At 39.6% G+C, this 15,990-nt stretch overlaps 1 protein-coding gene across 1 annotated transcript in view; it reads right to left on the bottom strand.

Moving 5' to 3' along the window:
- DYRK1A (dual specificity tyrosine phosphorylation regulated kinase 1A) overlaps window positions 1–15,990 on the bottom strand; it is a 145,475-nt gene that overhangs the window by 86,475 nt on the left and 43,010 nt on the right. Inside the window, 1 exon segment of the mRNA XM_032219531.1 lies at window positions 7,877–7,946. Coding sequence (XP_032075422.1) covers window positions 7,877–7,886 — 10 coding nt within the window. The 5' untranslated portion in view covers window positions 7,887–7,946.

Here is a 15,990-nt window from a genome sequence, read left to right as displayed (position 1 = left end):
AGACTGTCTTAATAAAACACAATTTACCTTGAAATGTTCCAAAATATCATTTTGTTTTAAGTCAAAAACAAAGCCCATGAATCCCCAGCAGTGAATACTTTTAAGCAGTGAACACTTAGTTCTAAGTAGTAATTACCACCTGAATTATCTTGTAGTGCACTTGTATATACTACATACTCTTCATTTTTGCTGAAAACACATATGCATACTACTTACTATTTCAAATTCAATAAAGATAAAACTAGCACATTTCTACATAAGGAAAGCAACAGTTACTGGTTTAAAATAAAGATTTATACATCAACACCAATTGAAGATCAAAAAAGATCCAATGCACTTATAATGGCTTATATCTAATAGGACTTCACATATCATCTAAGTAAATTATTCAGTGACCCTTTTGATACATTTTTTTTACATTTTGCCATTAAGAACATAACAAAGATAGAACCCTCAGTTCAGTCTTGCACTGAAAAAGATATGCAGACTTGATGGCTTAAATTGACTCTTTCATCTCTTATGGTATTATGAAATAAAACGTTTGTAGCTGAAACATGTACACATTTTACTTACTAAGGCACTAAAACAATAAAAAATATTAATCAAATAATTTGCATATGTACATGAATACAGTCTATATACATACATACATATGAATGAGAAGGAAGGAAGGAAGGAAGGAAGGAAGGAAGGAAGGAAGGAAGGAAGGAAGGAAGGGTAAACTTTCCAAAGGTATGGTGCTGGTTTCAGATTCATTAAATATTACATTTGTTATAAATTATAATTATAATTTACATATAATAAATGCCAAACACATTATCATCTACAGAATGAACTTATTAATACTAAGAAAGAGGATTTAATTATTAATTAACCAGTATTTGGATTATTTAAACTTGATTTCTTACAGTAACACAATGTTTTTCCAACTTAAATGACAGGCTCACAAATTCTCCAAATATCTGAATTAAACTGAGATGAACAATTCAGTCTAGCACCTTCTATCTCCCAAAGACTAAGAAATGAACAAAAGAACCTCAGTGAACTTCCCAGAATTATGGGAACCATCATTAAAAAATTTCTTGTAGCATATTAGTAAGTTGCAAAAATCAGTAATTTAAACATTACTTTTTCAAAAAACACCTTTTCTAAAGATAAATCAGTTTAAAATATATCAGGTTTAGTAAAATTATTAAAGTCTACATTTACATCTTAAAATTTTGTAAACCTCTGTTGAACAAGTAGAATTAACGTGTTCTCCTATGAAAGAATAGAAAGAATAGACAACAGCATGATAAGTATTACAGGTGATTCTCGACTTAAGATCACAACTGGGACCAGAATTTCCATCACTAAGTGATGTGGTCATAAAGTGAGATATCATGTGACTGCATTACATAGAAACAACTGTGCCAGCAATCCTAATTGTGGTCATAACCCCAAGATACGCAGTTCATTAGGTGGGAAGAAGTGGTAATCCTACGTACAGAGCATGGGAGTGCTGCAGGGGGTGGGAAGGCCTAGTGCAACCTGCATAAGTTGGGGGAGATACCATTGCTGCCCCCTGCTAAGCTTTTAATCTTCTTTTTGTTCCTGACACTTCCCAGTGATTGCATTTCCAGGGGCAAAAATTTGCAGGTGGTGAATCCAAGAGCAAGCATTTCCATTATCATATATTTCACAGCTGCACCTTCACTCAGTGCCTGGACTCTGGGCCAGCAGGAGGAAGACAGCAATGAAGGTTAGCTACAGGCAGCAGGTGGCAGTGGCTACAGGGAGCTGTAGAGGTATGTAGCAAAGTGCAAGGCACTTCAAAAGGCAAAAATAGGGGGAAGATTGGCAAATGGTGTGGGGAGTTAAAGCACCCCTGTAGTTGTAACTGTGTGGGCTGCCAAGTACCCAAATTTTAATCACATGCTCATGGGGCTATCATTTAGGAACTAGTCATACGTTCATTTTTTTGTAGTGCCATTGTAACTTTGAACTGTCGCTGAAAGGTCGTAAGTCAATGGCTACCTGTGCTCACTGTTCACTAAAGAGGCACAAGATTGCAATTCCAAACTTTAAGCAACCTTGCATGTCAAAAATTTAACTATATTCATTGGCACAAGCAATAATTAATATAAACGGATAAGATGTGGATTCTTTTTAAACAAAATAGATCATAAAAAGTGATTCTTATTCTAATATTATTTTTCTTGTTACAAATACTCCTAAATCAATTCCCAACACCTGATTTCCTACATAACATAGAATCCCCAAATGTATGCATTAGTTTAAGAATCTAGTATTAGGCAACTGTGCAATATAACCAAAGCTTGATAGAAGTCTGCTAAACTGAAACATTATTTTCATGCTTTGAAGATTAAGAAAATTATTAGGAAATAAAATAACATTCAAAGGACGTGTACTCCATTAACACTGGACTTCCTATCAGTCAAATTTATGCTGTTCCTCCTGATATTAAGAAATATTTACTGTTACAAATTCATACTTAAAACTTACTTTAGAAGTTTTGAAAAGATGGAAACAATCCTTGGCTCCTGATCTCTTCTCCCATTCCTCGATCATCCTCTTTTAAGCACGAGAATAAGTTTGTTCAATACAAGGAGTGGGAAGATAGAGGATTTTATTCAATTAGATTTCATTATTAATGGAAAACCCATTAATGCTGAATATATTCAGCAAAAGGAACAATCACAAATGCTGTTCCAAATAAGACATATTCAGTCGCTCCTTTGTAAGTACTATTATAACTATTGACAACTTAGAATAACTGTACACACCTGCTTCACTTAAGATCAAGAGAAACTCTTCAATATAATATAAAACTTGTACATTAGTATAGCATTTTCTCTTGAAGTTTGAAAAATGTCTGGAAATTATGGGATATGAATTTGATGAATTCTCACTGAAACACTGTGGCACAGAATGTCATTTAAACCAATCTCAGTAAGTTATCAAAAACCGCCAATGAAGATAATCCACAAGGCCAGTGATGGGTTGCAGGCAGTACACCTTGGTACGGGTGTACCAGTGCCTGCCTGGAGCCCACCCGGCTGCCCTATCTGTATTTCAGCTCTTCCGCACACACGCATGGAGCGCACGGCGCCTGCACAACACTCCACCAAGCAGCTGGAACGTCGCGGAGGCTCACAGAGGCATCACAAGAGGTAAGGACGAATGAGTGTGCTGCACACGTTCATGTGGTGGATAATGGGCCCCTTTGCAACCGTACCAGTTGCAACGGGATCCGGAACCCACCACTGCTCCAGGCACTGGTACCTGGCCTTGCATTCCCACTGGTCTTCCCTCTGCTTGGAAAGTAGTTCCCTCCCCACTTCAGGAGAAGGTTACTGCAAAATCCCCATTCCCTCCCAATCAGCTGGGACTTGGGAGGCAGAGAATAGATGGGGGTGGGGCCAGTCAGAGGTGGTATTTACTGGTTCTCCAAACTACTCAAAATTTCCGCTACCGGTTCTCCAGAATTGTCAGAACCTGCTGAATATCACTTCTGCCAACAAGTTATTTCTTTTATTTTGGCTAAGAATTTTTGAAGTTTCTCTATAAATCACTCAAAACTTTTAGGCACTGTATTGTTTTTTGTGTATCATCCATTTTTCTAAATCATAACACTGATAAAACATAAGCAATTGATTCAATTATTATTATTACTAGATGCTAGGTTTATTTCAAATATTAGAAAACTGAAGACAGGATCAATGGATTTTAAAGCAGAGGAAATAGTTTTGGTCAAAAAATTGACCAAAGAAGAAAGAGTTACGCAACATCATATATACATCTATGCATAATTAGACATACATCTTCCAAATTTCTTTTTGCATTGTTTTAATTCTTCTGTTTTATTTTTTGACACTGATTTAATTTTTAATTTTTTTAAAAAAATAGAAATCCAAAGTAAGTCTACTTTTCTTTTACACATTCAATTATTATATCTAGAACCATATCGACTGCGAGATGAGCGGCAAATAAATTTGATGAATAAATAAATAAAATTTAAACCTTTCTCCAAGGAATTTTATGATAGATTACAGTAATGTTGTTTAAAAGATTTTTTTTATTTATTTATCAGCACAAATAAAAAAACATATATATATATATATATATATATATATATATATATATATATATATATATATTTATTTATTTATTTATTTAAAGTCACAACCCCTGGTATGCCCAAGTATGGGAGGAAGGTCACACCAATAGAGCACAGGTTCGATTCCCAAAAACTTGGGTATGGCTAGCTGATGAGAGCTAAATAGCTTGAAATAGATCTATACTAGTCTCCCTTTATTTATTTATCAGCATAAATATAACAAATGTAACAAAAAAGGCAACAGTAAAAAATATTGGGTTTCTGTCTGGATGGTCTCTTGTGACGAGCCTAATGACAGAGAGTGGAAGTGTGACCTTCCTCCCATACTTGGGCATACCAGGGGTTGTGACTTTAAGTATATACCTCCCACCCTGGCTGGCTGATAAAGGAGTCGTTCTCTGTAGCTCAAATGGTTAACTCCCTGCCTGGGAGGCAATAGAGCACAGGTTCGATTCCCAAAAACTTGGGTATGGCTAGCTGATGAGAGCTAAATAGCTTGAAATAGATCTATACTAGTCTCCCTTTATTTATTTATCAGCATAAATATAACAAATATATATATATGATTGAAAGTCCCACTTCACCCAATGCTACTTTATACTTTCAATTAGCATGTATTTGAAGCCAGAAGTTTAATTTTACAGAATGCATATTGGTACAAAAATTGTGTGAATATTTTTTGTAACACAGAATAATTTAAATAATACAGAAGAAGAATAAAGCAACAATGGAAAACCCCAGTCTATATGGCCAACCCATCCAGTTTACAATTTTCTGAATTATATCCCTCCCGAATACTGCCTACCCATATCCATATTCCTATTTTAGCTTATTTTACCAATCCTTTGCTTATGGGCCATCTTTTCTCTTCAAAGGAAAATAGTGGGACATATCTGTCGTTTTGATCTCACATATGAAGGATGAATCACAGGTGAAACAGGAGTTGTCTGTTACATCCCACAAACAGGAATCATGTTAGGCTGCTCCTGCACACTTTATCCATATTCTATATCTCCTGAAGAGGAAGTAGTGAGGCCCAAATAAAGAACTTTAGCCAGGACCTGCAGCATGGTTCCCAGTCAGGAAATGTAGACAGCACTTCTTGCTTTCCTTAATATATTTCTCCCATGTAAGGGGGAAAGATGAGGCATAATGAAATTATGAAATTGGAAGATGCCACATGTATTATGATCTAATGCTGAGGTTGTATTAGCAACATTAGCATCTCTTGGACTAGAAGACTTCCAAGGTCCCTTCCAACTTTGTTATTCTATTCTATTCTTTCTGTCCTTTATTTTTTCTAGTTATTGGGGGAGGGGGGACAGATGGAATGAAAGTCAAATATACTATAATATAGTGCATTTCATTTTTCTCATTTTCCACTGTTTTACTATAAGGAATTTTGACCATAAAAACATGATACTGTAAAATGTATTTTAAATATTAATGTTACAAAAGTTCATGATAGCAAATAAAAAAATGAAACTGAATTACACCTAACATACATATAATTAACATGTAACTCTTATGATTCCTAGAGTCATGCAATACACTAAGCAATATCTCAAGTTTATCAAAGTCATGATTTTCAATCTTAGCTGGGAAAGTTACAAATTAATTTTAGTAGAAAATATGCCAGACTGCAGGATTGTTACTACTTTGTAACATTTGGTGTGATTTAAATCATTTGGGGGGAGGGGGAGTATTTATTAACACAGAGCAAGAATAAAAGTAAGTACTATTTGTCAGAACTTTTATATAGTGATAGCTAAAAACAGTATATAATCCATAAGCAGATTTATTGCTGAATACTTCCAACATTTTTCTTGTTTTCAAAATGTCAGAGTTGCCATTTTAACATACTTTTATCAATGATGTACCACTTTAGTAATTTTAAATATCTTGAAGATACGTATTTTTAAAAAGCTTTTAGTTAATCTACAAACATATAAAATAGAATATATACTAGCATTATTAAATGAAGAAACAGGGTTAGGCAGCCAGCAGCTAACAAATGGAGTATTACTTATTAAATGCTTCTGTAATCATTAAATTATAATAGACCACAGCCAACAAACTACTTTGTTGAGAGTTGAAGAGCTTTCAGAACTGGTATATTATGCTTCAGAATGGAATAGTTATCTCTATACCTTTGATCTGGTATATGAATAAATTCATAGGCCATTATTTTTTAAATAGCTCATATTTCAAAAAACTTTCATGAAATCTCTTATTGTATGATTTCAACCATTATTTTTAATAATTATGTTATATTTAATTTTGGAGTCTCACAGAACCAGATACCCTTTGAAAGTGTCATGGATGTGACATTGCTATGTTGTTCCATGATAACTAATATGTGGCACATCAACATCATGTTAAAAACAACTGGTTCCACCACATATGCTACATTCTGATCATTATATTTTTAAAAGATTCAAACAAACTAGACAAACTTTGAAGTATGGCAACAACTAAGATCATTCACTGGCATCCTTCAGTCTCAAAAGACTATGGTATTGTGTTCTGGAAAGAGATCCTAACGCAACATCTGGAGCTGTATGGAGAGCTGGAGCGTCCTCTCCAGAACACAAGGCCTGGTTAGATTAACATGGAGATAGACTGTTACCCAAGCAGCAGATCCCCCCACCCTCTCCACATCACTGGAACAGCAAAGCCAATACAATTGGTTCCAGCTGCGTCACAGGAGTTACCAGAACATGATTGCACATAGTCACGAACTGCTTCCAGGACTCTGGCTCTGGATTTTGTCTCGAGGTTGACTCCTAAAGCCTTTTCCAGTAGTGGATGTAGCCACAAGGCAGTGGAGGTTTGAAGTCAGAGTTTCCCTTCTCCTAGAAGATGGTTCTGCCGCTTTATCTGCCATTGCGGCATAGAGCCCTCTTCCACTTTCAAAACTGTTGACCGCCTTCTCCTGTAACCCTGGAAAGGGGCCCTTATAATGTGCTACCAGCCGGACCATGGTTTTTAGAGAGGTATTAATCTTCCAGCACTCCTCCTCACTCCAGAACTCCTGCTCCAGATTTTGCTTCGAGGTTGACTCCTGAAGCCTTTCCCACAGATGGGCATGGCCACAAGGCAGTGGAAGTTTGAGATTGGAGTTTTCCTTCTCCTACATGGGTTGCCTTCCAAGGCTAATGGACACTGTCTAACTGGTTTCTTTTTCCACGCACACGGCTAACACAATTTCCCATTTATACTCAAACAGCCACTCTCCCCTCCCCCTAAAAACAGATTCATCCATGAGGTGAGCGGAAGCACAACTATGATCAAAGAACTGAAATTTAAATCTTACATGGAGAGATTGAAGAAATTAGATATGCATTTGACCTCACATAAGAAAAGATCAAAACTTGTTTTTACCTCCTAGAGGGTATGACACAGAATAATGGTTTTAAATTACAGGTAGCCAGATTGGAGATGAATGGTTTTTTTAAAAAAATAAATGCTCATAGTAATAACAATTTGACAACAGAACTAAATCACCAAGAGAAGTAGTGAATTGTTCTTTCCTGGATATCTGCACAAACTTTGATAAAAATGCTTTAACTTAAATTTCTGTACTGAGCAATATACTGAATTCAATGTCTGTTTCCAATTAAATACATAAGTACATAAAACTATTCAAACAATAAATTAGAAAAATCGCTAATTATGAGCTAAAATTCAATAAAAACCAAGTATAGTATAAATAATCCCAAAACATTTTTACAGATTTTTGAAATTTAAAATTACCTGTATGCATCGTCTTCTTTCAAATCTCATACCATCCTGTAGGGTGGGTGGAAGAGGCCAGCAGCAAATCCTTTAACATAAAGAATAATTAGTTAGATGATATCAGGAGAATTCTTTAACAGGATATGATTCTGCCTTTAACAAGTCATTCCAGTATTAGTTACTATGAATGAAAGCAGCTGTCCAAGGTCTGAGAAAGAAGATTTTCATACATCTGTATATCACACTGAATTATACAAAAGATTTTTCTCCATATTATTAATTTGAAAATTCATGGCCTCTACATGGGAAAACACAAGTTATGCCTCAAGGTTATTAAAACATACTAGATCAGGGAGAGAATGTTTGGCAAAGCATTGCTTAAAGATAAATCCAGAGTCACATTAGGTGACATTCAATAATATTTTAAAAATAAATATTTTAAGGTAAAAATATTTTTAAATGGACCTCACTCTATAAAGTTTCCTTTCCTATTATGCATGTTTTCATACCATAGTCTAACTCTGAAATTACAATTTTTAATGGGAATATATTCTTTTAGACTAAAATCTTGCTTGGATGTTATCTTTCAAACACATTTGATCACACTTTATCTAATAACATAGGTAGTAGACATACTAAAGGGATTGTGAAATGTTTTTGTTCTTTTTTATAAGAACCATCTAACTGCTTTACATTGATAAATTAAACAGAACCTAGTAAAATTAGGTCCCAGTTTTATTTATATTTTGCACTACCATTACAACCTATTAATAATAATAATACTACCATACAACCACAGGATACATTAGTGAACTTGAGTATATAAACAATCAGATCTTTCTATTTTACAGTAGGTTCTTGTTTTCCATATTCAAAGATTTTTCAGATTTAATTTTGAGTCATGTGTACAATACTAAAAAACTAAACTACTTTTTTAGCAGCACAGTAAAACCTCATTCTCTATTGAGCAGATTCTAGATGCAATGGACAAAGTTTGAACTCTCAAATAAAAGTCACTCTATTGTTTAGCAAATAAATCAAGACAATATTCATACATGTTACATAAGCTGCATAAAATTATATAAATTTTATTTGCATCATGCAAAATTTATGTACCCTGCACCATTTTACAAACATTCAGCTTTAATGGACATCTACTCTAATAAAAATGCCATTTAAAAAAAAATATTATCTACTACTTAACATCAATTTTGTTTCTTCATAGTTTAGGGAACTGTCCTTACTTACCAACTATCTGTTCAATGACCAATTGAAATTGAAATTTAGTATTACTAACACTCAGTCCACAAAGTTCTGTCTGTTGCAGCACCACAACTGACAATTTTGCTTCTTGGCAACCAGCTCATATGAAAGTTGCAGCATCCACACAATCACTTGTCATTTGAGATCTCCCTATGACTTCTCATAAGCAAAATCAATGGGGAAATTGGCAGGGAAGATTACAAATCAGGGTCTTATTTTCTTTTGACCACTGAATAAGCACTTGGCCTTATTTTTGGGGAGGGCTTATTTTAGCGCATGCACTCAAAAGCTCGATTGGGCTTATTATCCGGGGAGGTCTTCTTTTCGGGAAACAGGGTAGTGTTGTGCCATCCACATCCTTCCTGTACTCACATATCCCACACCCCAAATTTTCTACATTTACTGTGCTGCAATACTCCACTTCCCATCCCCCACATCTTTGAATATTGGGTTTTCAATGTTAACCAGGATTACTGAGATTATTGTCATCAAGTCGTATGAAGTCATTCTTTATGACTGCTTCACTTAGTGGCATTAAGTCTGGCCCTGATTGTTGTGATAACCCAAGGACTGCATATAAAACATTCAAAGTCAACGTATTGCTAGAATTTTTCTCCATAATTTCACACATATTATAAACAAGGATTTTTATAATAATATACCGTTTCCCTGAAAATAAGACCTCCCCAGATAATAAGCCCAATTGGCCTTTTGCATGCATGCACTAAAATAAGCTCTCCCCTGAAAATAAGCCCTCCCCTAAAATATTTAAATGCATGCACAGCCAGCCCCCCACCATTTCCTGGGGGGAGAAGTGGGGAACATGCTCCATATGCCCCACATGCACCTGCCATCTATGCAGAATGACCTCGCGAAAGCCACTCCCACAAATCCTAGCTACTGTGCTACTTCTCTTAGTGGCACCCGCAAAAAGAGTGGCAGGCCCAGCGATGCTAGGGCTGGCAAGAGTGTGCCAGAAACAGAGACAGAACTTCTGGCCCTCTCTGGATCAGCTGATTTACAGGCTGAGGTTAAGGAGCCACCTGCACCTCAAAAATAAAACCTCCCCGAAAATAAGGCCAAGTGCTTATTTTGGGAGTCAAAAGAAAATAAAAACGTAATCTAAAAGCAATCTGAACATCAGCAATCCATAAAATTTGTTTTATTTTTAACTATTTTAATGAATTAATTATCACAATTCACTTAAAACTTATTTCCCCAATTCCACAAAGATTTTAACAAAAACCAAATGTTATAATTTTTTTATCATTTCAGATGTTACACATTAACTTTCAGTAACTTGGATATATTACAGTGGTTCTCAACCTTCCTAATGCCGCGACCCTTTAATACAGTTCCTCATGTTGTGGTGACCCCCAACCATAAAATTATTTTCATTGCTATGTAACTGTAATTTTGCTACTGTTATGAATCGTAAATATCTGATAAGCGGAATGTATTTTTATTGTTATAAATTGAACATTAATTATTCAAGCACAGTGATTAATCACAAAAACAATATGTAATTATATATTGTGAAATATTTAATTCTAATTACAAATAAATGAAATTTTGTCTTGAAGCATGGTTTGGCACAGGGGTCGGCAATTTTAAACACTCAAAGAGCCATTTGGATCCGTTTCCCACAGAAAACATCAGGAGCTACAAAACCTGGGTGGGTGTGGTCAACTCAGCATCACTCCCACCAGTCACATGACACCCCCCCCCAAGACATGCCTATCCAGGTTTCCTGGCTCAGTGTTTTCTGTGGGAATAGGGCCTCTCTCTCTTATCTCTCCCCCTCCCTCTCATTTCTGTTTTTCTCTATTTTTTCTCTCCCTTTCTTTCTTTCCTTCCCTTTCCCTCTTTCATTTTCTTTGTTTCTCATTGATTACGATAGCAAATCCAAAATAAAGTTATTAATTGTAGGAAATTGCTTCTCTGTAATCTTTTCATAGTGAACTCTAAGTTGATAGAACCTGGCAAGATTGTATTAACAGCAATAGGATATATATTTTGATTTCTTTTGAGTTTGGCAATATAATATCCAAAATTATAAATAATCTTATTTTCAGATGCATTTTTTGCCATCTGTTATTTTCTTTTTAAAAAATCAGACTTGCTTACAATTTGTGCCTTCTGGCAAACTGCAGTTTTCTTGGCAAGAGATCTAGCTTGCCATTGCTTTTATCATAGGTCTGAGAAAGATAGTTTTTTTCTTTCTTTCCTCTTCCTCTTTGTTTCCCTATATTTTCCCTCTCTCCCATTCTCTACTTCCAGCTCTTTCATTTCTCTCTCTTTCTTCCCTTTTCTCCTTCATCTCTTTCTTGCACGTGCAAGCAAACTACCCTCCTGCGCCGGGATCATGGCGGCGGGGACAGCGGCTCCTTCCACTGTCACCACTGAGAAGGGAGTAACTGGCTGTGCAGGAGAGCCATACAGCACAGGAGAGCCATGCTGTGCAGGAGACTCCTCAGCAGCAGACTCAGGTCAGCGCCAACCATGGTCCCCTTTGTGTTGGCTCAGGAAGGAGCCGGAGCAGCCATCTCTGGATGCAGAGAGGGAAGAGTTCCAGAGCCTTGCGCAAGGAGAGCTGTGTAGCGCAGGAGAACTGGAGCTCTTCCCTCCCTGCACCCAACCGGCTGCTGCTGCTGCTCCCCATTCCCCTCCTTCCTGAGCCAACACAAAGGGGACCACGGATCATGCTGACCCGAGTCTGGTGCTGAGGAGTCTCCTGCACAGCGTGGCTCACCTATGCTGCGTACCCAGTTACTCACCTCATTGCACAGTGGTGACAGCGGGAGTAGTTGTTTTCCCCTCCGCCTTGATCCTGGCCCAGGAGGGTATTTTGCTTGCGCGCATGCGCACAAGAGATGAGCACAAGAAAAGGGCTGGAGCTCTTCCTGACACTGAGTTGCCTGCAAAGGACGCAGAGTTGCAAAAGCAGGCGAGAGCTCATGCCTCCTCGGGGCGGAGAGTAGATTGCGCGACTGGGTCAGCAGGGAGCCCCAGGAGAGGGGCCAAAGAGCTGCATGCCTACACTATATCATGCGTAACAGTCTTAATAGGGAATCTCAGCGTACGCGCATCTCATGTTCCTTTATTTTATTTTATTTTCCCTGCCTTGTTTTACGCCTCAAAAATGGTATCTCTTGGCTTCCGAAGCTCTGCCCATCAACCTCCATCACTTGGAGCGAGCTGCTTTCCCAGTGTCCTCTGTGCTGCCCGTGTTTCTCTTTTCCCCCCCCTTTGCCTCCATTCCAGCTTTCACCCTACCCACCACACACACACACACACACACACTGTGAACTTGGGCGCTTGGCCACCTTGGGCGAGAGGAGCAGCAGAACCCCCTCACCTACCGGCGCAAGATTTTGTTCTTTTCTTCTCCAGCCATGTGCACGGTGATCCCACCTCGCAGACTTTCAACCAGTAACCCCCTCCTCCCCCTCCCGTGTCCCCAGTGCGGTCCCTCTTCCCTTCTTCTGTTCGGTTTCCAGCTAACGGTTTCCTCCTCGGAAGAGCCAGTGATGTCAGGTGGAGACTCGGCGGCTGCCACAGCCTCTCCTCATCCACTGCTCTTCTCACTGCCCAAGCCTTCCCCTTTGATGCAGCTCAACCATGGCGAAGGTGTGTGTTCTGTAGGAACTCCCGGGCAGGAACAGTCGCTGAAAAACGTCCGCATGGGAGGCCAGCCAGAGTGGCCTGCTGGGAAGCCCTTCAATCTTCTGGCACATCTCCTTCCGCCGTGCGGGCAACCGAAGCCGCTCCTTCCCTTCGGCCTGGCTTCTCACCAGCTTCTCTGTAGGAGGCTCCTTGGCAACCCCTGTGAAAAGGTCGTTCGACCCCCAAAGGTGTCACGACCCACAGGTTGAGAACCGCTGATATATTAAATATTATAAGCATAAAGCTTCCAAAAAAAGTTTAAAATATTATGGAACATAGAAATGAATTAAAAATGCAATCTAAAGCTTTCCATACATTCAGTGAATAAAACCTATGACAATGAGGCATTAATAACAGATACATAGCATAGCACAGCACTTAAGACCTATAAACCACTCCATAGTGCTTTATGGTTCATTGTAAGTGGCATATTGCCCCCAACAATCTAGGTCCTCATTTTACAACCTTGAAAGGATGGAAGGCTGAGTGAACATTGAGCTGGTGAGGATCAAACCTCTGGCAGTCAGCAGAATTAGCCTGCAATAATGCATTCTGCACCACTATAGCTCTTATATGGCACTTTTACTTATTAAAAGTAGTGGATTGATGTTAGTTCTGACCCACCAAAGACAATTTATCAAAACATTTGCACATAGTTAAAAATAATACATTTACATGTGATACTATAGAAAGAGGATGCTACTAAAGAAAAACGACCATTAATTCAGAACAGATTCAAAGCGACTGGATGGATCTGAGCATTTACAGACTGGATGCCCTTCCTGATGCCTATGTGAAATTTCCAACAAATATTTTTTGTTTGTATTCTAGGAGAAAAACATCTGCTGCTATCTAGGATTGAACTCTAAACCTTTCTAGGCAAACGTCTTTACCCCTAGGCAACACACTACTTGTTTTTAACAATGATGTAGGCTAGAAATGTTATAAATGGATCAAAAAACCCTCAACCATTATTCAAATGACCTTCAATGTAAAGTACCATATTTTTCAGAGTATAATGACCTTCAATGTAAAGTACCATATTTTTCAGAGTATAAGATGCACCTTTTTCCCTCAAAAAAAGAGGCCGAAAATCTGGGTGTGTTTTCCTGCATCAGCAAGCAGCCAGCCTCAAGAGGAAGTGCTCATGTCATTTGCTAAGAATTTAAAATTTCTAACCATGTTATTGTATATTTTGTTTTTTCTCCCCTAAAAGAGTTCAATTGAATGTTTTTCAATTGAATTACACAGCTTACTGTATTTTTCAGCATACAAGACGCACCTTTTTCTCTCAAAAAAGAGGCTAAAAATCTGAGTGCATCTTATACACTGAATACAGCAATTTTTGTCTCCCAAAACCCCATCCCTTCATCAAAATGGCCTTGCAGAGCCTGTAGAAGGCTTTCAGGGAGCTCTTGGGGGCTGGAGAAAGTAGATATGAGTGAAAAACGGGCCATTATTTTGCTTAATTGCCCCCCCAGCCCCCAAGAGTACTGTATAAGCCTCCTAAAGGCTATGCATGCAATTTTTTTGACAAAAAATGGGCCCATTTTTGTGAAAACGACCATTGGTCTTACCTGAAGGGTCCTTTTCTGCACACTGCGAGAGTCTCCAAGCTGTGGGTTATTTCAGTCTGGTTGCCCTGAAACTGAGGAAAGACTTTTCCTTGGCCACGACTCCAGGCGTGCCTAATCACCAGAAATTTGAGACACTTTGGCCGTGGAGATGCAGCTGAAGACGACCGTAGAATGGAACCGTGTTGGCACGACGATCCGTAACCCTGGACAGACCAGGGTGGGTTGGACTCTCTCGCAGTGTGCAGAAAAAGACCAATGGTCGTGTTCCTACACACTGCTTAGAGAGTCCAAGCTGTGGGTCATACCCAAGTTAATGTCCATCTAGGCGGGCAGAATCAGAGTCACGGGTTACGACAGAAGTAGTCACTGCCTGCAGCACCCGCCTGCCAAAGGCCGTCTCAGCTGAAGCAAATGTGTCTAACTTATAGTGTGTGATGAACGGAGACGGTGTAGACCACGCAGCTGCCCTGCAGATCTCCACGATCGGCGCCTGCGTGCCAAGCTGCAGAAGTCGCCGCACTGCGCGTTGAGTGAGCTGTAATTCGGATAGGAACCGCTCTCGACTGTAGTTCGTACGCAGATGCAATACAGGCTCTGAGCCATCTGCCAATCGTGGATGAAGAGACTTTCTTCCCTAGCGATCCGGGCTGGAAAGATATAAAGAGAGCCTCGGACTTCCGGAAATCGGAGGTGCGATGGACGTAGATTTTTAGTGCTTGGCGCACATCAAGCTTGTGCCACTTGCGCTCGCTCGGATGCGTGCAAAAGTTCGGCAACACAACCTCCTGTGCCCTGTGGTACCAGGAGTTGACCTTGGTGAGAAAGGTCGGATCAAGCCGCAAAACGACCCTGTCGGAATGGACGACGCCTAAGTCCTGGCGCATAGACAGAGCCGCCAGCTCCGAGATCCGACGGGCGGAGGTGATGGCGATGAGAAAAGAAGTCTTTAGTGAAAGGTGCTTGAGAGAGGCTGTCTGGAGAGGCTCAAACGGCAGACCCGTGAGAGCCTGTAGCACCACAGAAAGTTGCCATGTCGGATAACGGTGGTCCGTGGGAGGCCGGATATTAGAGGTGCCCTTGAGAAAGCAGCGCACCCTGTTGAGAGGAAGAGAAGGGTCACCGGACCAAACGGTAGACAAGGCCGTCACCTGGCGACAAAGCGTGGCCGGAGCGAGACCCCTCTCAAGGCCCCCCTGCAGAAAGTCCAGCACCCTTGCCATTGGAGCAGTGACGGGGTCAAGTCCTGAGTCCTCACACCAATGGGCGAAGGTAGCCCAAGTGGAGTCGTAAATCCAAGTTGTCGAAGGACGCCGAGCTGCTTGAATGGTGTGGACGACGTCATCTAACAGATCTTCAGCCCTTAGCAGGTCCCCCTCAAGTGCCAAACGGCCAGCTGCAGCCATTGGGGCTCCGGATGGACAATGGCCCCTTGGCTGTGGGAGACCTGATCCGGGGGAATCCGCCATGGCGGGGACAGCGACAGGCTTACCAAGTCGACGAACCACGACCTCCGGGGCCAGTGGGGCGCCACGAGTAGAACTTCTGCCCCCTCTTCTATGATCTTGATTAGAAGACGGGGAAGGAGTGGAAGAGGAGGAAACGCATAGAGGAGGCCGCGAGGCCATC

The sequence above is a fragment of the Thamnophis elegans genome, chromosome 6, assembly GCF_009769535.1.
Source record: "Thamnophis elegans isolate rThaEle1 chromosome 6, rThaEle1.pri, whole genome shotgun sequence".
Taxonomy (NCBI): domain Eukaryota; kingdom Metazoa; phylum Chordata; class Lepidosauria; order Squamata; family Colubridae; genus Thamnophis; species Thamnophis elegans.
This window is presented reverse-complemented; position numbering and strand designations above follow the sequence as displayed.